General features: G+C 41.0%; 1 protein-coding gene across 2 annotated transcripts in view; it reads right to left on the bottom strand.

The window, feature by feature from the left end:
* Positions 1-25,360, bottom strand: part of Gpd2 (glycerol-3-phosphate dehydrogenase 2) — a 174,141-nt gene that overhangs the window by 18,499 nt on the left and 130,282 nt on the right. For both annotated transcript variants that reach the window (XM_045147796.1, XM_045147797.1), the window contains exon 9: positions 14,370-14,563. In XM_045147796.1, coding sequence (XP_045003731.1) covers positions 14,370-14,563 — 194 coding nt within the window. The remainder of the gene's footprint in view (positions 1-14,369; positions 14,564-25,360) is intronic.

The raw sequence follows: 25,360 nt of genomic DNA on the forward strand, positions 1-25,360 counted from the left end.
TGACTGACCTGAAATGCCTTGGGGCACAGATGTGGTTCTGTTCTACCATCAGGACAAGGACAAGACTCAAGGACAAGATTCTTAGAATCTACTGTTCTTTGTCTCTGTTAGCTTAAGGGACAGCTTAGATCTTTGTCCCTCTACAGGTGGGAGACAACCTTGCACACCTACAGGCACTACAGACAAGTGTTCACCTGGTCACTGCCACTGCACTTACTGTGGTAAAAATCAATCAATCTTTAGATAAAAGATCTAAGTGTAATTTTTCTTCATCCATGTCTTAAGAGTCATGTGAGCCTTTCCTCTTCACTATATTCCTAACCCATTCTCCCCAGTAATAAAAAGTAAACTGTAAATACTTATGAAACCTTTAGTACAACAGGAAAACTAGACCTTAACGTGCAAAAATAAGAAGCTGATCCCTTACCTATACCTTGTGCAAAAATCAACTCACAGGGATAGAAGACCCATGCAGAAGAGCTAAAACCATAAAATTCGTGTAAGAAAACATTAGAGAAAGTTTCCTGATACTACATTGGGCAGTGTCTTCAATATGACATTAAATGGACTAGCATAAAGTACATAAAAAAGAAGAACCAGTTCTAATGGGCTTCACCAAAATTTGAACAAACATCCCACAGAATGTAAGAAGATATTTTCAGAACATGCTACCTGATGAGAGGTCAATATTCACAATATATAAGGTACTTCTAAAACCCATCATCAAAAAAGTCTCCCAAATAACCTAAATACTAATGCATCTTACCAAGTTATACGGAGGACAAAATAAAAAAACCTTAAAACAAGTGATATTACCCTCTTCCTTCTTGCTCTCATATGAAATACAGACATGACTAGAGATGGTGGCACATGTAATTCTAGCACTGGGGCAGGAAGATTACCCCAAATTGAAGGCCAGCCTAGGTTACACATTGAGTTTCAAGGCAGCTTGGACTATATAAACACTATTTTAAAAAATAGCATTCTGGTAAAGATTAATTACACTAAAGTAAATCTACCATATAGAGTAGTTGCTTAAAAGCCATACTCTTAAATGACTAGTACCTGAACGAAGGGGAACTTACATCCAACCCGAATCCAGCAATTACACTGAAACAAGAGAGGAAGGGACATAAGCTACTGAGGAATCTGAGGCTTCTCAGTCTTCTTGTTCTTGCCACTCAGAGGATACATGGGATCTTATGCTGGGAATCTAATCCCAGATCTGCCCATGTGTGCCTTCTCTTCAGCAGTTATAATCCTGATGACTCCTGAAGCCTAAGGGTTAACTTCTGCATCACAGAGTTCAACAAGCCTCGTAAAACCTCACCACAAATATTACAAAGTGCTTTGTGCTTTATAAAAAACTGATCTAGGAAATTGCTACTATTTTCCATTAGAGTTCACTTCAGCCTCTGAGTCAAAAATAAAACACCCAACCCACCTATAACGTCACTGTGGTCACCACACATGCCCTCCTCTGTCTGTGAGATTCCTTTGGTAGCTACACTGATCAGGAATTTGGTTTCAACTCTAAAGGCTCTATGACTAGTTTTTAAAATATTTCCTGGAAAATCAGACTTTCTGTAATAAATTAGAAACTTATGCATACAATTGGTGGCAAATGCTTTACCTTTTCTAGTCTAGTGGTCAGAAAAGCACACACACAAGGTTACAGTGTATGAAACAACTGGATGGAAACATATTCACAGAGTTCACTCATAAAGGACCTAAAACTCAAAACAAATTGTGAATTGATGCCATTTTTGATCCTTACTCCTTGATTGATCCTCAAATATCCCATGGCCAAGACAAAGGAGTTCAATGGGAAGACCTTTATATTCTGTTAAATCTTAGCCTTGGGCTGGAGAGATGGCTAAGGGGTCAAGGCACTTGCGTGCAAAGCCTAACGACCCAGGTTCAAATCCCCAGTACCAATGCAAAGCCAAATGCACAAAGTGGTGCATGCATCTGGGTTCTTTTACAGTGGCTAGAAGCCCCGGCATGCCCTTTATCTCACTCTCTCCCTCTGTCTCTCTCTCACTCTCTTTCCTTGGAAATAAATACTTTTTTAATATTTTATTTATTTGACAGAGAAAGAGTGGGGAGAGAATGGGTGTGCCAGGCTTCCAGCCACTGCAAACAAACTCCAGACATGTGTGTCCCCTTGTGCAGCTGGCTAACGTGGGTCCTGGGGAATTGAACCAGGGTCTTTTGGCTTTGCAGGCAAACGCCTTAACTGCTAACCCATCCCTCCAACAGGAAATAAATAAATTTTTAAAACTCTTAGCCTATAGTTCCTTAGGCAGAGAATTGTAACAGATGGATGCTTGGATTGAATTTATTCAGAAAGACCCATTTTGAAGATAATAAATTTTTATTTAAAATATAAATTATTCTTTAATATTTCATTTTATTGTGTGTGTGTGTGTGTGTGTGTGTGTGTGTGTCTGATGTGTGTGGGAGGGACACACACATTCCATGGCATGTATATAGGTAAACATGTAAAATATTAATTCTAACCCTTCAAATAAAAAAAAAACAAACCTGCAATTTTCTGGGCATGGTGGCACACACTTTTAATCCCAGCACCTGGGAGGCAGAGGTAGGACTTCCGTGAGTTCGTGGCCACCCTGAAACTCCATAATGAATTCCAGGTCATACTGGACCAGAGTTAAGACTGTACCTCGAAAAACCAAAAAAAAAACACCTACGACAGGTTTTTCTACCTATGACCTATTTACTAAAGATGCAAACCTAATGAGAATTTACTCAAGAAGGAAATTCAGGGCTGGAGAGATGGCTTAGCAGTTAAGCACTTGCCTGTGAAGCCTAAGGACCCCAGTTCAAGGCTCGATTCCCCAGGACCCACGTTAGCCAGATGCACAAGGAGGCGCACACATCTGGAGTTCGTTTGCAGTGGCTGGAAGCCCTGGCGTGCCCATTCTCTCTCTCTCTATCTGCCTCTTTCTTTCTCTCTCTCTCTGTCACTCTCAAATAAATAAATAAAAATGAACAAAAAATTTAAAATAAAAAGAAATTCAAAGCAGTAGTCAGAACAAGAATCATTACCATATCTTTTAACTTTGCCTGGAGTTGTTGCAGCCATGTTATAAGCATGAGCAAAACAATCTTAGGAGGTAGGAGGAAAAAAAACAACAACAACAACAAAAAACGTGGAGTTGGTGGAGTGAAGAAAAATAATAGCCAAGAACCTTAGTTACTGCAAAATCATGTACTCCTTCTTCAGCCTCCTTACCCTGGAATCCTTTTTCTATAAAATGATTTCTTTGCTTTGTTTAACACTATAACCCCTTTACCCAAATCAATGACTCCATGGAATCGAGCCTCTCCTCTACAGTACATTTAAATATTTCTAGTCTCTGATGGTCAGGTCAGTCCTACAGATATTTATCTGTGCTGGAAAGGAGTGATATCTGCACATTCCAATTCGATAGTTAATAGCAGCTACTAATCTCTTCAAATGTGATTTACCTGACTGAGGAAGTGAATTTCAAATTTCATCTAATTTAAATAGCCATGAGCAGCTAATGGCTATCGTACTGGACAAAGCCACTGTGTCAGTCATCTTCTTATTGCTGAGATAAAATACTTGACAAAAAGCCATTTTAAGGGAGGAAGGTTTTATTTTGGGTCATAGTTCAGGTTACGGTCGGTCTGTCACTGTGAGAAAGACCAGGTGGTGGAAGCTTGAGGCACCTAGTGGCATTGAGCACAATGAGGAAGCAGCAGGTAATGGCCACTGCTGCTCGGTCAGCGCTTTCCTTTTATATAGTCCAGTACCCCAGGCCACGGAAGAGTGGCACCCACAACTAAGGTGAGTCTTCTCACCTCAATTAGCCTAATCAAGAGAGAGGCTAATCTAATCCACATAATCCCTCACAGGTAATTCCAGGTCCTATCAAGTTGACAGTCAGTATAAACCATCACAGTTCCCTACAGCAAAAACCCCAGCAGCTGCAGACATCAGGCTGTGCTGTATGTTACCAAGCAGGTTTTTTACACCGGAGCTACCTGATCCACATCTCCCATAATGCACCCTGCCACTGAAACCTGACTGCTGGGGCTCTGCTGGGGAGAATCTGTTTCAATAGCATCTCACCCCACAACACTCCTGACTTCCAAGCTCCACAACCATCACAGCAAAACATCCTCCTCTCCTACTCACCTTGAGAGCAAAGAAATAAAAAGTTACTCTCCGTTCGAGAATCTGCTTCTTTTTTTCAGATAGACGCAAATCCTAAGGAAAGAACCACCTCATCATACCTCAAATGGGCCCCAGCTGAAACTAAGAATAATTGGGGAAACATGCAAGAATGCTGTTCTTGGCAGGAACTAGCACAATGGTGAAGGAGATAGACACAGAGAAAAATCAACCTCTACCAAACCAGATATCCAGAGACACAGAAGCTCCCAAGATCTCAACATGGAAACAGACCTAATATGAACCCAACATGGCTCAGGGAAATTTGTGGAAGAGGGGCAGAAAGAATGTCAGAGCCACACACTGGGTCACAACACGCAGAGACATTTCCTCCTACCTGAAACTGAAGGCTAACCCCACAATGCACGACCCATACAACCCAACAAGGAAGGTCCCTGTGGAGGGGGGAAGGACAGGATGGAGACTAACAATGGTACCAACTTGAGTGTATTCACTGACTACAAAAATAAAAATAATAAAAAATAAATAATAAGATTTTCATTAAGTATTCTTACTCTCAAATTATGACCCAGAAGTCACTCCTATCTTACAGATTGGAGCCAAGAATAGTGAACATGTAATAAATGTGAGCTACTTTAATGCACCATGGTGAGATCTGTGAAAACAACATGGATTGGGTCTCCCATGCTTCAGAACTCAGAGATCCCTCTTGATTTTATAGTTGTTATACTGCAAAGACAGCTGAACAAGATTTCAACTAGTGTTCCATCTCCTTTCTGCCAAACTATCAGTCTTTAGCAATGGGGAGTCTATGTGCCCTCTCAATACCCCCAAATATTATATCAAATAACATGCTGTGTATAGTTATCACTAAGGGTTAAGCAGAGTATGAAGATTCTCTGTGCCAGGAACAGTGTTGTGTGTCTGGAATCCTAATATTCATGAGGCTGAGATGAGAGGATTCTGAGTCAGAGGTTAGCATGGCTCAAAATACAAAGCAGGGGGCTGAAGAGAAGGTTTAGCGGGTAAGCACTTGCCTGTGAAGCCTGAGGACCCTAGTTCCAAGCTCAATTCCTCAGGACCCATGTTAGCCAGATGTACAAGGTGGCACATGCATCCGGAGTTCATTTGCAGTGGCTGGAGGCCTGGCACACCTATTCCCTCTCTCTCTCTTCATCTCCCCCCTCTCTATCTCTCTCTCTGTTGCTCTCAAATAAATAAATAAAAATAAACAAAAAAATTTTTAAAACAAAAGCAGGGCTGCAGAGACGGCTTAGCACTTAAGGCGTTTGCCCACAAAGCCAAAGGTTCGATTCCCCAGGACCCACGTAAGCCAGATGCACAAGGTGGCACATGCATCTGGAGTTAGTGTCCAGTGGCTGCGGGCCTTGATGCCCTCCTCCTCCACCAAAAAAAAAAAAAAAAAAAAAAAAAAACCATGAAAAACCTTTTACCTCAAATGTATATAAAAGTGCATCACAAAGTTTCCAAATGGCAATGAGTATATAAAATAGTCCTTGTATCATAATATTTAAGAATTATTTTTATTTTGGGCATGGTGGCTCACACATGTAGTCACAGCACTTAAGAAGACTGTCATGAGTTTGAGACCAGCCTGGTCTACATAGTAAGATTCTGTCTTAAAAACCCAAAACTAAAAAGACTCATTCAGATATTTCTATAGATGTGAAAAGTAAGCTATAAATAGTGATGAAGTTAAACGTCAGTTTTTCACAGCTTGTTGAAAAAGCTAAGCACAATGAGATTGTTCAAATTATAATTAATATTTTTACTCTCACATACTTGGCAAGACAAGTGTTTGTTTTAAAACTAATAGAAAATGAAGCCCGCAGGAAGTGACAATTAAAAGCTAAATGTGTGGTTTTTGCATCACATTAGTTATTCAGGCATACATTTTTGGGGTGTCCTTCCTCATGCTTGCTACTTTGAAAACTAATCAATAACAGCCATGTGAATATATCTAAATGAGCACAGGGAACCAGTGTCAAAAATCAATACTTCTCTTACCAGCATGTTTAACCTGCTGGAATGAAGTGTTAATCACAGAAATAAGATACCATATTACATTTATAAACTAATGAAACTAGAAAAAGCAAAGCGCGTGACACTCTAATTAAACAGCTGGAAGACATCCAAGCCTGTGTAAGTTGATAACCCGGGAACAATCTCTGGCAGGGAAAGGCAGGTCTGCAGCGAGGTGATATGGCCAGCTCAGCTGTTAATTGAATAACAGGCAATCTATAAACACTGCTAATTGCACATGAGAAGCCCATGTGTGAGTGTGGAGGCTGCATGGAGAAGCACTCCCAAAGCACTGCATGGATGGAGTAAGCACCAGGCTCGCTTCTGTCTCTCTCCACCCAGAGGTCATGGCTGACATTCACCACCACATCCTGATGAACCACTACACTGCAGCCTTGATACATTTATCAAAATATCAGTTTTGGGACTGGAGAGATGGCTTAATGGTTAAGGCGTTTGCCTGTAAAGGCTAAAAGATCCAGGTTCGATTCCCTAGTACCCACATAAACCAGATGTACAAGATGATGCGTGTGCCTGGAGTTCATTTGCAGTGGTTAGAGACCCTGGAGAGCCCATTCTCTCTCTACTGCCTCTTTTCCTTCCTCTCCCCCCTCAAAATAAATAAATATAATATTTTTTTAAAGATTATTTTTCTTCCTAACTCAATATGAGCTACAAAACTATCAATTACCCATTTCAGAAAAGAACAAGAAATCTAGAAAATTCAGCTTGTGAATGGAAAGCTTTCTAAATTGTAAAAGGAGACATAGTCTTACTCCCAACAGGCAAAATGCCTCTCAGATCTTTTGACACTCCTTGCAGAAGTGTGGCAGCTGCTGTGAACTATATTCAAGATTGGGATTTGACACATTTTCTCCCTCCCATCTTTTTTTCTCTCCCTCCCCTCTCTGGATATAGTCAAGGGGAGGGGGCGGTCAGAAACTGCCAGAATTTCACTTATCCATTTACTAAACCCTCTTAGTATGTTCATTTCAACCTGGTGAATGAAAACATTGCAAAATTACAGCTTCAGAGCCTAAACAAAACTTTATTTTTCCTTTTTTAAAGCTGTGGAGATCAGCTGGGCCAATGGCTATCTTAGGAGATATAGAAAGCCTTCTCGAGTTTCATTTTTGATTCCAAAGAAGGTCACTGTCATTGTAAAGGGCTAACAGCTTCCATGAAATGAATGAGCTGACAGAATCCACTCCACGGTGGGTGAAATATCACATCATGAAACCCACAGCTACTAATGCAAGAATTGTATAAGATCAGGAAGGTCGTGTAAAGCCAGACTTACTTAAACTCACATTATGGCTCCAGCACTACTTACTATGGGCAAGACTCTTTAGGTCACAGGGCCTGCATTTTAACCATGCAGGATTACAAAATATACCTTACAAGGTGGGTATAGGAAATACAATAGAACCACTAGCAAGGCCTGTCTAGCAGTGTGTCTAGCAAACAAAGTACTCGCCAACAGGGAAGCTGCTAATATTCAAGCAAGCAAAGGTGAATATTAAAATGTGGAGAGGGTATGATGAAGACTGACCTTAATCTTCTAGAGCTCCTCCCTCTCCCTCTCTCTTTCTCTCTCTCTAACTCTTTTATATTAGTTTTCTTTTTCTTCCTTCTCTTAGTGGGCACTGACCTGTAACTCCCACTACCAGCATGTGGCTATCATCCACAATGAGCTTTTGATTAGAGAGACCTACAAGGTTTCCTAAAAAGAAAGGCAGATTTCTGTTAGAGTACTTGATGACCCACCAAAGGTTAGTGGTAAGACCCTACTGCTGAAGATGCCTTTTGCGGTTGACACGTAAAATGGAATGCCATGGCTGGAAGCCAGTCCACAGACAGTCAGCGTGTCTAGTGCCAAAGGGTGCTACATGGGCGACTGGAGGAAAATGACCAATATCTGTCCAAGCAACTCATGGTCTAACCTACTTGGCAGCAAATAACCTGTCATGATGCTCACACAGTGCAATAGTGGCGCACAGCCATGGTGGGAAACCAACTGCTCTTGATTTGGCTAACTGATCCCCTCAGTGGTAAGGGACCCTTAGCTGGAGCTGGGAAACAAGTCAGAACCATATCCAAACATAAGCCTGCTCTCCATTATCAAACTACCACCAATCGTGGGCTACAAGAGGGCCTACACCTATTAACTTCTTTATAAAAAAAGTGAGGGTTATCTCATTTGTCTGCTGCTAACTTACTCTGCATTGGAGAATCTGCTTCTCTTTTTCAGACAGACGTAGATCCTAAGGAGAGAGCCACCTCATCATACCTCAAAAGGGCCCCAGCTGAAACTAAGAAAAAATGGCAAAACATGCAAGGGTGCTGTTTTCCTAGTGAACCGGGTACCAGCACAAGGGGGAAGGAGATCAACACAGAGAAAAATCAACTCCTACCAAATCAGATATCCAGAGACCCAGAGGCCCCCAACACCTCATCAATGAAGCAGACCAAAAATGAACCCAACATGGCTCAGGGAAATTTTGCTGAAGAGGGGGCAGAAAGAATGTCAGAGCCACATGTTGGGTCATGATATGCAGAGACATTTATCCTACCCATAACTGTGGGCTAACTCCACAATGCACGACCCATATACCTCAACAAGGAGGGGGCAGGGGGAGGGGGTAGAGTATGGATGAGCCTAACAATGGCACCAAACTGACTGTACTCTCTGAGTACAAAACTAATTAATAAAAAAAAATAAATATAAAATAAAATAAATACAATGTGTATAAGTAGGGGGCTGGAGAGATGGCTTACTGGTAAAGGCACTTGCCTGTGAAGCCTAAGAATATCGATTTTATTCCCCAGGACCCACATAAAACAGATGCACAATGTGGCACATGCATCTGGAGTTCATTTGCAGTGGCTGGAGTCCCTAGTGTGCCCATTCACTCTCTCTCTCTGTCTTTCTCTCTGCCTCTTTCTCTGACTCTCTCTGAAATAAATTAAAAAAAGAAAATATTTTATTTATTTATTTATTTATTTTCTTTTTTTCTCTCAATTTTTTTATTAACATTTTCCATGAGTGCAAAAAATATCCCATGGGTAATACCCTCTCCCCCCCCCACTTTCCCCTTTGAAAATACTTTAAAATGTATATAAATAGGGCTAGAGGGATGATTTAACAGTTAAGGTGCTTGCCTGCCAAACCTAAGGACTCAGGTTCCATTTCCCAAGTCCCACATAAGCCAGATACACAAGATAACATACATGTGTCTGGAGTCTCTTTACAGTGACTGGAGACCCTGGTGCACCCATTCCCTTTCTCTCTGTCAGCCTCAATCTCTCTCACTCTAATAAATAAAATATATTTTTTTAAATTTAAATGTGTATAAATAATCATATGGCTGGATGGTGACTAAAGCTAAGCTTCTCACATTTCATTTGTACACAAGAGAACACTGGGTTCCACCACAATTTCTTGGGAAAAAAAAAAAAAAAACACCAATGTGAATGTCATCACTTTAAGACATAAACATGCTTCAGCTACTGATATTTCTTTTTTTAATGAAGACCAAGCACATTTCCTCAGATATGAGGCCTTCAGTCAATTAGAAATAAGAATAACGCTGGCCATGGTGGCACACACCTTTAATCCCAGCACTCAGGAGGCAGAGGTAGGAGGATCGCTATGAGTTTGAGGCCATTCTGAGACTACATAGTGAATTCCAGGTTAGCCTGGGCTAGAGTAAAACCCCACCTCTAAAAACCAACAAAGATATAAGAATTAAATTAACTGTAAGAACTTTTGTATATGTGTGTGCGGTGTGTGCATTTGTGGAGGTGCATGAGCATGCATGTGTAGCTGGGTACATGTGCGTGTGGAGACTAAAGGCATCTTCCTCTATTGTGTTCCACTTTATTTTCCTTAGAGGAGGTCTCTTGCTGAGCTCAGACACCTCTCTTCTGGCTAGTCATGCTAGCCAGCTTGATCCTTGGCTCTGCTGTCCCTATCTGAAAGCTGGCATAGCAGATGGGTCCTCAAGCCTGCCTTACTTTTACATGGGTTAACAGAATCCAAACTCAGCTCTCATGCTTACTTGCTTACTCGGCAAGCACTTTATCTATTGTACTACAATGAAAATAAGAGGGGGGAAAAAAAGAAGTTGAGAGGCTCAGAGCATTCACAAAAGGAACAAAAACTATTCTGAAAGCTAAGCTCTCACAGCACCATGCTGAGAAAATACACACCAAAAAGCTATCAAAGGTCATGAAAAGAGAAACACCAAACAAACAAACAAACAAAGCATAGAAAGAATAAACAATCCAGGGAGAAAGCATGTCCCAAAATAATTAAGAAAAATGAAAGGAAAAGAAGGTAAGAAAATGGGAAGTCCCTAGACCCAAAGTCCAGGCCCAGGACAGAAGTAACAACCCAAAGTTCAGGCCCAGGGGACAAATGTATTAACCCCAAGTACAGGCCCAGGGTGACAGAAGTATTAACAGGTATATTCTAACAGGAAAGAGAACATGGAAGAGAAAGACTACAGTTGGCACTACAAGAAGTCTACCTAAATGAGAGAGTCTTTAAGCCATTGAACTACATTTCAAGAAGTCACATGTTCTAAACTTTGCCTGCCCAGACCCCCTCATCAATACATATGTAGCTCTGGGCATAATAACGAAAGGTGCAGACACTGAAGTGAAAGTGGTCAACAGACGCCTTATAACACAAAGTTACTAGAGGAGGAAGTATGCCCAGGTTGTCAACAACCTTGAAAATGTGGATGGGTAAATGTGGTACTGGGTTACAGCAGTTTCATGGAAGCGACTCCTGCTAACCATTGAGGTCGGAAAACTCACCATAACTGTGATATTTCTGAACACTGCCTTGCACATCAGCAGTCATCAGGATTATTTACAGGGCTGGGAGATAACTCACTGGTGCTTGTTTGCAAAGCCTATCAGCCCAGGTTCAATGCTTTAGCACATACAAAAAGCCAGACATGGGCTAGAGAGATGGCTTAGTGGTTAAGCCATTTGCCTGAAAAGCCAAAGGATCCTGGTTTGATTCTCCAGGACTCATGTAAACAAAATGCAAAAAGATGCACAAGGGGGCACATGCATCTGGAGTTCGTTTGCAATGATTGGAGCCCTGGCATGCCCATTCTCTCTGTCTCTTTCTTTCTCTCTTTCTGCCTCTTTCTCTCTCTCAAATAAATAAATAAAATATATATTTTTTAAAGCCAGATATAAAAAGTGGTGTATGCATCTGTCACTCAGTTGCAGCAGCAGGAGATCCTGGCAAGTGTGTGCACGCCTATGAGCACACAGACACAAATAAATAATTTTTGAGAGAACTGCTTATTTAATTACAAAATAAATTAAAATGAAAAAAGAACTTTACCCTATTCTAATTCAAAATAATCACAAATAGTGCCATGTCAGTTAGACAAGTTTTGTAAGTGAAGAAAAATCCTTGTTCTCAAGGAGCGCCATGAGAAAAGACATCTTTCACACAGCATAATGTTGTGATATAGACTACTGTCCCTTGGGAGGACAAAAGGCAGGTGATTTGTGAGATACAAACCTTTTTGTTAAGATGACAAGTTGATACAAAGGATATCGCAGAACAAGGTTTCATCAGAAACAGAGGAAAGTTTAAATATGTATGGCATCCCTTGGAAAGGAAAAATAATACAATTAGAACACAGAGTCCATAGAAAAGAAGGGGCTGAAGCACTTGTAGACATATACTTTATGCAAGATAATTGACCATTTTTGCTAAAGTCAATGAGTAAATTCGTAACTGGTATGTTTGTTTTGTGTGTGTGTGTGGGGGGGTGAGTAGGTGTGTATTCCTGCATGCGCACATGCGTGTGTGTGTGTGTGTGTGTGTGTGTGTGTGTGTGTGTGCACGCGCGTGTGTGCATGTGGAGGCCAGAAAACAACCTCAGATATCTTTCCTCTCTGAGGCCATCTACCTTTTATTGCCACAGGGTCTCTCATTGGCCTGGACCCTAACAAGTAGACTAGAGTGTCTGGCCAGCAAGCCCTGGGGATCCAGCCCTCTGCCTCCCTGTCTTCGGCATGGTAAGTACACACCACCACTCCTGGCGATTTTACGTGGCTTCTGGTAACTGAACTCTGGTCCTCATACTTGCAAGGTAAGTATTCTATTGACTGAGCCATCTCTCCAGCTCCAGGTTGTTATTTTAGAAAGTGATTTCTGATGGAATGATACACTGAGTGGAGATAAAGGCATGTCACAGTTAAGGGTCAATGCAATTGTTCAAGTAAGAAATGACCTAGGTGAGTGCTCCTGAAAACCCAGCACTTGAGCAGCAGAGGCAGGAGGAACGCTGTGAATTCAATGCAAGTTAGGCAATATAGTAAGGCCCGTCTCAATGACTAAATAGTATTTCTTATAGACAAAGTAAATTGGGACACTAAAATGGCAAGGGATGTGCACAGTATTCGAAGTAGCTGAGTGGCATTACACTAGATATGAAAAGGAAATGGATCAAGAAAGAAACAGAATTGTACTTCCAGCTTGAGAGACTAGGTGGCTAATGAAGATAGGAACTGAGAATATTGGGAAAGTTCTAGAACTATACTGTATAAAAGAGTTCACAACTTAACCAGGTATTGTGACCCCTGCCGTTAGTCCTAGCACTTGAGAGGTAGAGGGTAAAGGATCTCTGGGAGTTTGAGGCCACCCTGAGAATACACAGTAAATTCCTGATCAGCGTGGGCTAGATTAAGACCCTACCTGAAAAAACCAAAGAAGGGAGTTCATAACTTCATGGAAGAGAATGTTAGGACAGCCACATTACACTGCTGCCCATGGAAGAACTGAAAAGAAGTACAAACTTTGGCTTCATTGTATATTCCACATAGTAACAGACTGCTATGATTCGGGCACATTTTGTTTTCTAAAGATGCAATTGCTAGAAGTGTGTCTCCATTGTGCTGGCCCTGACACACAGTGGTGGAAATATTAAAAGGAAAGACCTAGTGCAAGATGACCGCATCAGGACTGCTCTCATGAACAACTGACACCGACCACACAGGAAGGCCTTAGATAATTTGATTAGTTCCCAAGAGAAAGTTGTCAGAAAGAAGCAAGCCCGGTCCTCCCCAAACTCCTACTTTCTCTATGCACTCCTTCTCTCACATGCATTCCCATTATGTGATGCTCTCTTCTGTAGAGGGACAGTAGGCATAGCAAAGAGGTCCTCCTCAGTGGCCAAATAGATGGAGCTACTGATCTTGGCTTTCCCATATTAAAAACACTGAGCTAAATAAACCTCTTTGCTTCACAAGAACATTCAGCCTGTGATATTTTGCCATGGTAACACTAAAACACACACACATAACTATAAAACTTAGGGTATCATACCATGCTTATATGACAAGCATTTAGGAGGCTAAGGTGGGAAGACAACTGTGAGTTCAAGGTCAACCTAGGTTGCAGAATGAGACCCTGTCTCAAAAAACAAAAGCAAAGTCAGAAGCGGTGGCACACACTTTGAATCCCGGTACTTGGGAAGTAGAGGTAGGAGAATCACCATGAGTTTAAGACCAGCCTGGGACTACAGAGTGAGCTCCAGGTCAGCCTGGGCTAGAATGAGTCCCTACCTCAAAACAAACAAACAAACAAAAAACAGAATTTCATTCTCCTTTCATTTTTCTGCCTCACTGTTGTACAGTGCTTGTATCTGACCTTCCCAAGTTGCAGAACAAAACAGTGATGCAAACACTGCATGCTCTTTTACCAGTTCATTTGTGCTAGGGAGGCTGAATGTGTCCGTGCACTCTTTGCCTAAGAAATGATCAGGAACAGGCTATATAAATCTCAGGTGGATGAAGCAAGTAGAGAAGAAAAAGCAGCTTCTACAGTGCTATGATTTGGCCCTCACACATCTTCAAGGAGAATGTTCATATGCAGTATATGGAGTAGGTCACTGGGAAGTTGCTCAATGATAGTGCACTTGTCCATTTGGAAGGCCCTGAGTTTGATCTCCAGCAGAAAAGGAGGAGGAAGGGAGGGAGTGAGAAAGAATGACAGAAAAAAATAAACTACGTGAGTATGAGTCAGACAGACAGGTCTAGTGAGGTGCTGAAAAGGTTTGGAGGAACCAAAGAAAGAAGAAACTCAAAGGACTGTTTCCGTTACCTTCAACATCACAACTCAGGTAGTTACGCACTTCATTCAAAATGAAGTTTATGTCCTCTTCTGAAGGAATTGGATGCTGTGTGATTTCCGTGGGAGTGTCGGTAGTGCCGGCAATGGTCATCTTTTCCCAGGGTAAGAAGAAAATAACTCTTCCATCACTGGTCGCAGGGTCAAGAAGGCCCATACTCTCTGGGCTGAAGTTAAAAACAAAACAAAATAAAGTATATTTTTGAAATTAGAAGACTTTTAATCAGTATACTAAAAAATATTTTATTCACTAATGCTCAAAACAAGAAAGAGATGATCTATTATTTTTACTGCTCCTACCATAGTCCAGAGAAATTCCTAAAAGAAACCAAACTTAACAATAACAATGAGAGGAGCAAATGGGATAATATTATATTGCAGCAGAGCCATCTCCACCTCAACAATGCAAGGTTAATTAACTTCCAGTTGTTTGCATTTTTATACTCCTTGGACCATTCACATCAGATAATGTCAGTGGGATTTATCTACAATGGCCAATTAAGGATAGTTCTTCAACCCTTTTTTGAGTCTATGAAAAGTATCTTCTTGGGACATTTGACATTTAGCACATCTTTCAGTAGGTCTCAGAAGTACATAAGAAAGTGAAGAGTCTAACTTTCTAGAAAATAAAATGGAAATGTACAATTCTTTACTCCTTTATGCCTAGATGACCTGTGCTCCTTTACCATATATGAGATTTCTTTATTTATTTTTAATATTTAATTCATTGATTTATTTGTAAGGATAGAGAAAGCATGCACTGGGACTACTAGCCACTGCAAAGGAAGAAGCGCCACTTTGTGCATTTGGCTTTATGTGCTAAAGAAATTGAACCTGGGTCATTAGGCTTTGCAGGCAAAGGCTTTAACCACTGAGCATCTTATTTTTATTTTTTTATTTAAAAATTTATTTTTAAAAAAATTTATTTGAGAGCAACAGACAGAGAGAGAAAGAGGCAGATAGAGAGAGAGAGACAGAATGGGTGTGCCAGGGCCTCCAGTCCCTGCAAATGAACTCCAGACACATGGGCCCCATTGTGCATCTGGCTAATACGGGTCCTGGGGAATTGAGCCTCAAACCAGGGTGAGGCTTCTCAGGCAAGTGCTTACCTGCTAAGCCATCTCTCCAGTCCCATCCCATCTTATTTTTAAGTAACAAAAATCAGAAGAAGTGCATGGAGAAAGGCTCAGATATTTTCATAAATAACAATATCCTAAGATAGGTCAAAGGGAGAGAATAGACTGTTTTGGAAAAAAAGGAGATGGGTGTATGATGGCATTAAATTAAGGCAGAAGTCAGACTTCTGACCAAACAAAAACTTCCCAAACCTAAACTACGAATTTTCACTGACATACTGAATAATCCAAAAGCCAAATTATGAAACACATTTGAAAAAGCAGTCCCTGTAGAAAAACATTAACAGAATCCATCCAATTTGTGACTAGAGACTATTGTTTTATTGCATTCATTAACCAAAGAAATTTGGCAAAGTTGTCAAGGAAGCTGGAAGAATCTGAAAGCATCATATTCACGTACAGAAATATAAACATTTACATAGCTATCAGAATTTGAATTCTTATACAAAGCTAGTGTTAAAGGTATTTTCTATAAAGATATTTTAATGTTTATTAATGGAAGTTTTAGGTAGCAAACAACTATATTTGGTATGAGAAAATTCAAGAAATCACTCTTATACAAACTTGAAGGGTCATGAAGTCATTGTTTTTAGGGGGAAGGTGTGGTGGTTTGATTCAGGTGTCCCCCGTAAACTTAGGTGTTTGAATGTTAGGTCCCCAGCTGATCTGATGACAATTTGGAAATTAAACCCTACTGGAGTGTTGGGGGCGGGCTTATGGGTGTTACAGCCAGCTTCTTCTTGTTTGGCACACTCTCCTATTGCTGTTGTCCATGTGATGCTGGTCAAGAGTTGATGTCCACCCTCTGCTCATGCCATTATTTTCCCCTGTCATCATGGAACTTCCTCTCAAGTATATAAGCCAAAATAAACCCTGTTTTTTCCCCTAAGCTGCTCTTGGTCAGGTGATGTCTGCCTGCAATGTAAACCAAACTGCAACCAAAGGGTTGAAGAAGAATCTCACGCAAGCCCGGACTGACCTGGAAACTTATTCTGTACCTCAAAATGGCCTCAAACTCATGGTAATCCTTCTCAAATGCTGGCATTATAAGCATGAGCCACCATACCTGGCATAGCCAACTTTTTCATTGTTACCACGTCCTGAAAGCTTTTCAAAGATTTATTCAATGAAGCCTAATCCTAAAACATTTGGCTCTGGCTTATAACTTCTCATACCAAAAATTGGTTAAAATTCATGTTGAGCTATTGATCAGAGAGACCTATGGAGGTCCCCAAAACAAGACAGGCTTTTGTCAACACACCTAATTACATATCTGAGGTAAGAGGTAAGACCCTATTGTTGAAGACAGCACATGTTCTGGATGCTGAACAGCAAGAGATCCAGCTAAATCTGATTTTTTTGTTTTGTTTTGTTTTGTTTGGGGTAGGGTCTCACTCTAGCCCCAGCTGACATGGAATTCACACTGTATTCTAAGGTTGGTCTCAAACTCACAGCAATCTTCCCACTCCTGCCTCCCAAATGCTGGGATTAAAGGTGTACACCACCAAATCCAGCTAAATCTAGAAGGAAGCCAATTCCAAGATAGTTAGCCTGTATAGCGCTGAAAAGCACTGCCTGAGGTGCTAGGGGAAAATGGCCAACAACGCTGAGTGCAAGCAGGGTTGACTGCTGTAAGAAAACAACTAGCCTGACAAAATGTACACACCTGTGTAATAGTGGCATACAGTCTGAGTGGGCAACCACTGGCTCTTGAATTGGCTATGAGATTCGTTCAATGGAAAAGAGCCCATAGCTGGAACTGGGAACCAAGTCAGAACCCTATGGAAGTCAAGATTACAGACTCCAAAGAGAAGATCCCACTAATCTTTGTCAAAATGTGAGGCTATAACCATCAAAATCTTTCCAAGTTAAAAATGTACATTCCCTTTAACCTATCTTGATCTCAATCTCCATTGGAGATTCTGTTTCTCTTTTTCAGAAAGTAGCAAGAACTGAGGATAGACAAAGTCTATCAATAAGGCAAGGATAGCTGACTCCTTGACAGGAGATGAACCACCCCTCGCACAGCAGTTAGGCCCAGGTGAAAACACAGAGTAATTGGCAAGATGGAGCAAGAGTGCTGCTTCCATGGCAAACCTGACAATCTGAGCCAACGTGATAGAGACAGACACTGAGGATATTCAAAATGTACCACAGCAGAAATCTAGAACCTTCTGAGAGTTCAACACTAATGAAGCACACCACCACCTTTCAGGAAATTTTGCAGAAGAGGGGGCACAACATATGCAAGAACCACCGGATAGGAGGGAATATCCAGAGACATTGGCCCCCACAATGACTGACTGCTGCCCTCCCAACTGAAAACCCTCAACTCCAAGATGAATACCAGTAATTTTACTAAGGAGAACCCTCAATAAGTGGAGACAGGAAAGAGGGAAATGATAGTACCAACATATGATGTGTCCATACAAAATTTTTACTTGATAAAAAAAAAAAGAAGAAACCCAGGCGTGGTGGTGCACGCCTTTAATCCCAGAACTTGGAAGGCAGAGGTAGGAGGATCGCCATGAGTTTAAGGGCACACTGAGACTCCATAGTGAATTCCAGGTCAGCCTGAGCTAGAGTGAGACCATACCTTGAAAAACCAAACACAAAAATAAAAGAAGAAGAAGAAGAAAAAGAACTACCTAGGCAGAGGAGGGTCTTCAGTGAAATGATGGGAAAGGGGATAAAAGAGGTTCATGAGACAGGAATATGATGAAATCATAATATGTTTATATATTAAAGTTCTTAAAGCAAAAGATTTATTCAAGTGTGTAAGGATGAGAAAGTAACAATTATTTAAAAACAAACCAAAATAATCTATGTAAGAAAGGAAATCTATAATAAGTATCACTACTATGTCTACTTTATTTAAGCCACAATGAATTTGGCTCTTTTTTTTTCCTGGAACTTTGGCCATGTCCAACACTGCAGAGCTTTGCTTTGTAGTTTCCAAAGGCAGCATGTGGTGGTTTGATTCAGGTGTCCCCATAAACTTAGGTGTTCTGAATGCTAGGTTCCCAGCTGATGGAGATTTAGGAACTAACGCCTTCTGGAGGCAATGTATTCTTGGGGGCAGGCTTATGGGTATTATAGCCAGTGTTCCCTTGCCAGTGTTTGGCACAGTCTCTTGTTGCTATTGTCCACCTTATGTGGGCCAGGGGGTGACGTCCACCCTCTGCTCATCCATCATTTTCCCCTGCCGTCATGGAGCTTTCCCACGAGCTTATAAGCCAAAATAAACCTCTTTTTCCCACAAGATGCTCTTGGTTAGGTGATTTCTACCAGCAATGTGGACCTGACTGCAACACAGCAGAAAGAGGTTGATCTAAATTTTAACCTTTGGCTATAATTTGAGCTTCCTCGAGAGTCACATAGGGGAAGTAACATTCATTCCAACATGCTAAAAACAAGTATTCTGGGTCTTGAAAAGTGACTATGTATTTTTGTCATAAAACTGAAAATCTTAAACTAATTAATAACATGTGTTGTAAACTCATTTTTTGGTTTCATATTGATGTGTGCTTAGATGAAATCAGTCACATGGGGCTGAACATAATAAATTCAGAGTCCATGCTTTCAGTCTGATCAACGGTACTTTATGGAAACAAAATGCTAGTTCCCATATTCTAACATATGAGAAACAGCTGAGAAATTACATGTTGATATATTTCCTATATAACCCATTCCATGGATTGGATAATTTATGTGCTTGAACTTGACAAGCAAGCCTAAAATTCTAACATTAAATAACCTAAGTAGGAACTGCAGCTGACAATGCATGATCGCCGAATCCTTTAAAACTTCCACTGCAATGAAAGCCATTGACAGGGTGAAGGTGACAGTCACCAGCACACACATAACTGGAACCTGTACAGAATTGACTGCATAAGTGAAGACATATGTGTCAAACATAAAATTAACAAGCTCAGAGGGAAGACAAAGCTTCTAATGAATGATATAAAACGTTTAGAATCCACTTGGAAATATCTCTTTCATCAGTTCTAAATTGCCTAATTCATAGTCTCCCTCAGGGAAAAGTTTGTTTTCTTACAAAGGATTAATTCTGCAAGGTCACCCTAAAGTGTCAGCTCTAGTGATAGTACGTTACAGTAAGGCACAAGTCCCTTCTCGAGCTGTACAGTCACCTGACATCCGAGGGGACACTTGCTAATTTATGTGTGTGTCTAGGATTAAAGGGAATGAACATTTTTCTCATGCAGACCATTGCTCCCCTGAAGTACCCTTAGTTAAACTGAAATCAATTTATTGTTATCCAGTTGGCAATCAGTGTTAGAGCTAATAGTATGTACACACATTATAGAAAAAAAATAAATGACCTCTTGTCAGTAGAAAAGAAGTGTCAGGCTAGAAGGAAATGATTATTTTCAGTCAGTTGGTGTATTGTTGCTTTTGGAAATGCCAGATTAGTTCTTAATATAAGGAGTAGATTATAAAAAATGATTTCTGTGCATTGGGCTTTCTGAAATTAAAATAATTCTTCCTGCTTCTCCTCCCCTACCACATGCCAAAAGCTCTTATCATGGCTTAAGATAATTCCATATGTGGAATTAGTGAGATTTATACCAAACTTAAAAAACATCATTATAGATTCTTTTGAAAATGACTCAATAAGATTGAGGTACAGTTGTCACTCTGTTTACCAACCTACATTCAAGAAATCAATGGCTACTAAACTCACTGAATTTCCACCCTAATCAGGCTCTAACTGAAGCAAGTGGCCTTAATTTATCATTGGCCTGCAGTAGGACAGCCCCAGCAGGCCAGAGAGTTCTGCTTCAACACTGAGGACCTGACCAAAAGCTTGAAGTTTTAGCCTTAAGGTGTAGACAAGATCACCTCAGGCTGAGAACTTTGGACACCAAACAAGAGAATGATGTCATGTGGAAAGGAAAACCTTTCCCATGGAAAGCCAGTAAGTTGCTCCCAAAGTCAGTGCTCAAAGTGGATGGACCCTCCTCCAGAGCACAGAGCTGAACAGATGTCAGCCGCTAACCCGGTTTCCAGCAGCACATGTAGCAGCTGTGGTTGAAAACACCAAACAGGGAAGAATTAACTACCTCCTGGTAGAATAAGGTGACTTATAGCGTCTTAGACTGAGGCAGACCGGCTGTGACTACACCTTAGGCTTATGGGGTGGTGACCCAAAATTAATGCCAAATTTTTAGGATTAAAAAGACAACTTAAAAAACAACTTTTAAATTATTTTTAGCATACATATTAATTATACATAATGATGAGTTAGCTTTTTTATATACCATTTCATACACATATGTAACATACTTTGACATATTCACCCTTCTATTACGCCCTTTGTCCCTCTCCCATTCTCTTTTTCCATTGAGAAAGGACAATTTCTTAGAACTCAATATGGGGCTGGGTGATGGCCCAATCAGTAAAGCACTTGCCACGTAGGCAGGCAGACCCAAGTTAACCATAACCAGCGGCCCCACAGATGTTAGTTGTGGTGGTATGTATACAGTCTCAGGACTGCAGAGACAGAGAGAAGAGAATCCCTGAGACTCACGGGAATTAAGACATAAGAGAGAGCCACAAATAGCAATTTATGTAAAAAGCATAACAGGGGTTGGAGAGATGGCTTAGTGGCTAGGTGCTTGCTTATTAAGCCTAAGGACCCCAATTTGAGGCTAGATTCCTCAGGACCCACGTAAGCCAGATGCACAAGGGGGTGCACACATCTGGAGTTCGTTTGCAGTGGCTGGAAGCTCTGGCATGCCCATTCTCTCTCTTTCTCTCTCTCCCTCTCTCTCTCTCTCTCTACCTCTTTCTTTCTCTGTCACTCTCAAATAAATAAATAAAAATAAACAAAACATGTTTAAAAAAAAGCTTAAAAATAATTGTAGCGGGATACACATGTATGTGAGTAAAATAGTTTATGGGAAGAACTGGAAGAAAGAATTACTAAAGATGTGATAACGAGGGGAAGGAAGGAGGAAAACAGAAAGTCTTCTATTGGGACCCAGTTTTCTATGGGGATTGAAATTTTTGATCTTGAACTTATTTTTTATTTATTTATTTTGGGATACTTTGGAGATTAAAATGAAGAATTGTATTTTGTTTTCATAAGTTAAAATTCTCTATATTCAAAAAAAAAAAACTCTAGCAAACGTTGTGTTGGCATTTCTGCACTATAAAAAACACACTAGAGATAACCAACCTACCAGAGGAAGGACTTGCTATGGCTCCAAGTTCTGACAGACCCTGTTGCTAGAGGAGGGCGACGTATTCTACTGTAAGAGGTGGAACAAAGCTGCTTACCTCAGGGCTGCAGCTCAGGAGGCAGTGAGAAGCAGAGACTGGTATCCCACCGTCACCATCGAGGGTATTCCCCTCATGGCTTAATGATCTTGCACTGGGCCCAACCTCTTCAGGCTTCCTCTACCACCAGAGGGGAGCCAAACTTTAACACAGACTTTAAGGAGATATTACAGATCAAAATACCTGCTGCTACACTACTATTTTTTTTTTTTTTAACATAGGATAGAACACTAGTGCAGGCTGACCTAGCACTCACTCTGTAGTCCCAGGCTGGCCTCAAACTCATGGTCATACTCCTACCTCTGCCTGCCAAGTGCTGTGATTAAAGGCGTGTGCCACCATGACTGGCCTCTGTACTAATATTGTAATATAAAAAATGTGACTATCTCAAAATGTTAACAATGCTAACAAAAATGTTAGTAGGATTCATTCAAAAACTACTTCTTGATGCTAGAGAGATAGCTTAGCAGTTAAGGTGCATGCCTGTGAAGCCTAAGGACCCGGGTTCAATTCCCTAGAACCCATGTAAATCAGACGCACATGTGGCATATGCATTTGGAGTTCCTTTGCATTGGCTGGAGGTCCTGGCATGCCCATTCTCTCCATCCCTCTCTTTCTCTCTCTCTAATAAATGAATAAAAATAAAATATGAAAACTATTTCTTAGCCTCAAGCAAAGTATGAACAAGAGGGCTGATCTAAAAGTGGTCTTCTGACACATGAACATGCACACAAAATAATAATATAAAAAAAGTGTAATTCAAAAATACTAACACTATTTCTAAAGATGTACTCCAGTGCACAAAACACATTATGAAGAAAAATGATCCAAGTCATTAACCCACAGGAATAAGTGCTGTCATAAATATTTAAGATATTTCCAAGCCCATGCAAGGTCACTGAGAAAACTTGCTGGAACTGAGCTGAAAATCTCCTCTGTATAGACCAGCTAACACTGCATGCAGATTCACAGGACAGAGAGAAATCAACAGTTGAGATAAACAACAGTGGCCTTAAGTTTGGCCAGCCAGGCCAAATGAGCCAACAGGTATAATAGTGGTATGTCTGTTATGGGGGAGACCAACTGCTCTCTAATTGAACGGGAGCCCTGCTCCACAGGAGGAAACACATACCTGATACGGAAAACCAATGACAGTTGAAGTCATGAGATCTACAGGTGAAACTCTTGCTGGTGTTTGACTAAATGCATATGTTATGCTCAATAAACTGCCCGGTAAGCACCTTTCTTAATATTCATACCCATGTATTATGCTACTCTCACCTTTGGTTAGAGAAGCTTCTCTTTTCAGATGGCAGTGACCTTAAGATGATTCAGAAGGCACTATAGTGCTGAGAAGAAGTGATAAAGGAGTGTTCAGCACTGAAACATCTCTCACACCTTCCAAGTCTCAGGGTCCATTGTGGAAGAGGTGGTAGAAAGAATGTAAGAGCCAAAGACAGGTAGGACTCCTTACAATGCACTATTCCAGACACAAAATGACTTAGATATAAATGACCTCACAGTGTCTGGCTCTACCTACATAAGACCCTCAAAACAGGAAGAAAAGATGATGACATCAAAATAAAAGAGAAACTGATTGATATGGGGAGGGGATATAATGGAGAATGGAGTTGTGAAGGGGAAAGTAAGTGGGGAGGGAATTATCATAGCTTATTGTCTATAATTATGGAAGTTGTCAACAATAAATATATTTTTTAATCTCCAAGCCCAGAATGTGTTTTGTTCTGCAGAGTCCCTTTCCTTGTTTGTCATCACTTTGAAGAGTGAATTAGAAGGTCTGCTGTTGTTGGCCACTTTCCCCCAGTAGCTCATGTAGTGCTTTCCAGCACTACGTGGGCTGTCTGGAGACTGGCTGTCTTCCAGATTCCAGCCAGGTCTCTCCGTGTTCTGTCCTGGCAACATATGGTGTCTTCAGCAATAGGTTTTTACCTTTTACCTCAGGTGGGTAATCAAGTGCTTTGACAGAAGCCTCTCTTGTTTTAGGGAACCTCGCAGGTCTCTCTGATCAACAGATCAATGTGGGTAGCACCAATTTCTGGTACTGGGAGTTACAGGCCAGAGCCAAGAAATTTTAAGGTTAGGCTTCATCCCACCCCCTCCAGGGCCCTTCTTTCAGGCATTTCCTCTATGTTCCTGTTGAGGGTTATATCTTCTAGTCTGTCACGGAGGAAAGTTTCTACGGTACCAATTTATTTCAGGTTTTAGTTTTATTTCCCCCCAACCTCGCTTTCCCCTCCCACCAACCCCTTCCATCCCTATTGTCAGCAACTCAAGATGTTCCAGATTAGGAACCACAGATGAGGAAGAACATGTGGCTTTTGTCTTTCTGAGACTGTGTGGGTAACCAATAGCTTTCTAATTAGCTAAGAGATCTGTTCAGTAGAAAGGAACCCATATCTGAAATGGGGAACCAAGTCAGAATTCTATGGAGACAAAGATTTATGCTGTCCAATGTCAAGCTCCCATTAGTATTTGGCAAAAAGAAGGGCTACGTCCATCAAAATCTTCCTAAATATATAATAGTCATCAAAATCTCCCTAAATTAATAATGCTAATCTAATTTAACCTATGCTGACTTCAGTCTCCATTGAAGAATCTGTTTTTCTTTTCCAGAAGATAGCGAGACCCCAGGAGATAAACCACCCCTCACTTTTCAGGCAAGGGCCAGGTGAAACCACAGAGGAACTGGGGAGATGAGCAAGAGTGCTACTTCCATGTAAGCCTCACAATCAGTGCCAGGGTGAAGGAGAAAGACGCTAAGGAGGATAGTCAACAAAAGCAAGGAGAGAACCAAAGGCTCCTAAAAGCTCACTATGGCTCAGGAAATTTTGCAGGCGATGGGGAGGAAAGATTGTAAGAGCCACAGGTTGGGACGTCATAGCCAGAGGCACTGCCTTCCCTAAGTGCTGGTCCCACAATGCCTAACCTACAACCCCATGGGGATCCCAGCAACCACAATGAGGAGAGTCCCCAGTGGAATGGAGGCAGGGACTAGGGAAAAGATGGTACCAACACATGATTCATCCACACAAAATATGTTCTTAACAAAAAAGAAAAACAAAAGGAATGTCTGCTATTAAGAAGAGTGCTGCCTGTAGATGAACAGACAAAACAAAAACCCAAACAACTACAGCCAAGTGGCCTTTGATAACAATGGAAAAAGTACTCCTTGGATTAAAGAAAGCCTTATGCAAAAAAAAAAAAAAAAAAAAAAAAAAATTTGTTGAAAATGATAAGGAGGAGTAATTTGGACTTCTGTTTTCCAGTCACAAAGAGCCTGGCCCATTCATGACCTCTCACCATTTGTCATTATTTACATAACACTTACATGATATTGGGTTCATCAACATGCTGCCAGGGAAAATGGAGAAGGGCATAAAAAAGGGGCATCAAAATAGAAAAAGGGGGCTGGAGAGATGGCTTAGTTGTTAAGACGCTTGCCTGCTAAGCCTAAAGACCCAGGTTCAATTCCCCAGAACCCACATAAGCCGTATGCACATGGCA

Source organism: Jaculus jaculus, chromosome 4, assembly GCF_020740685.1.
Source record: "Jaculus jaculus isolate mJacJac1 chromosome 4, mJacJac1.mat.Y.cur, whole genome shotgun sequence".
Lineage (NCBI taxonomy): Eukaryota > Metazoa > Chordata > Mammalia > Rodentia > Dipodidae > Jaculus > Jaculus jaculus.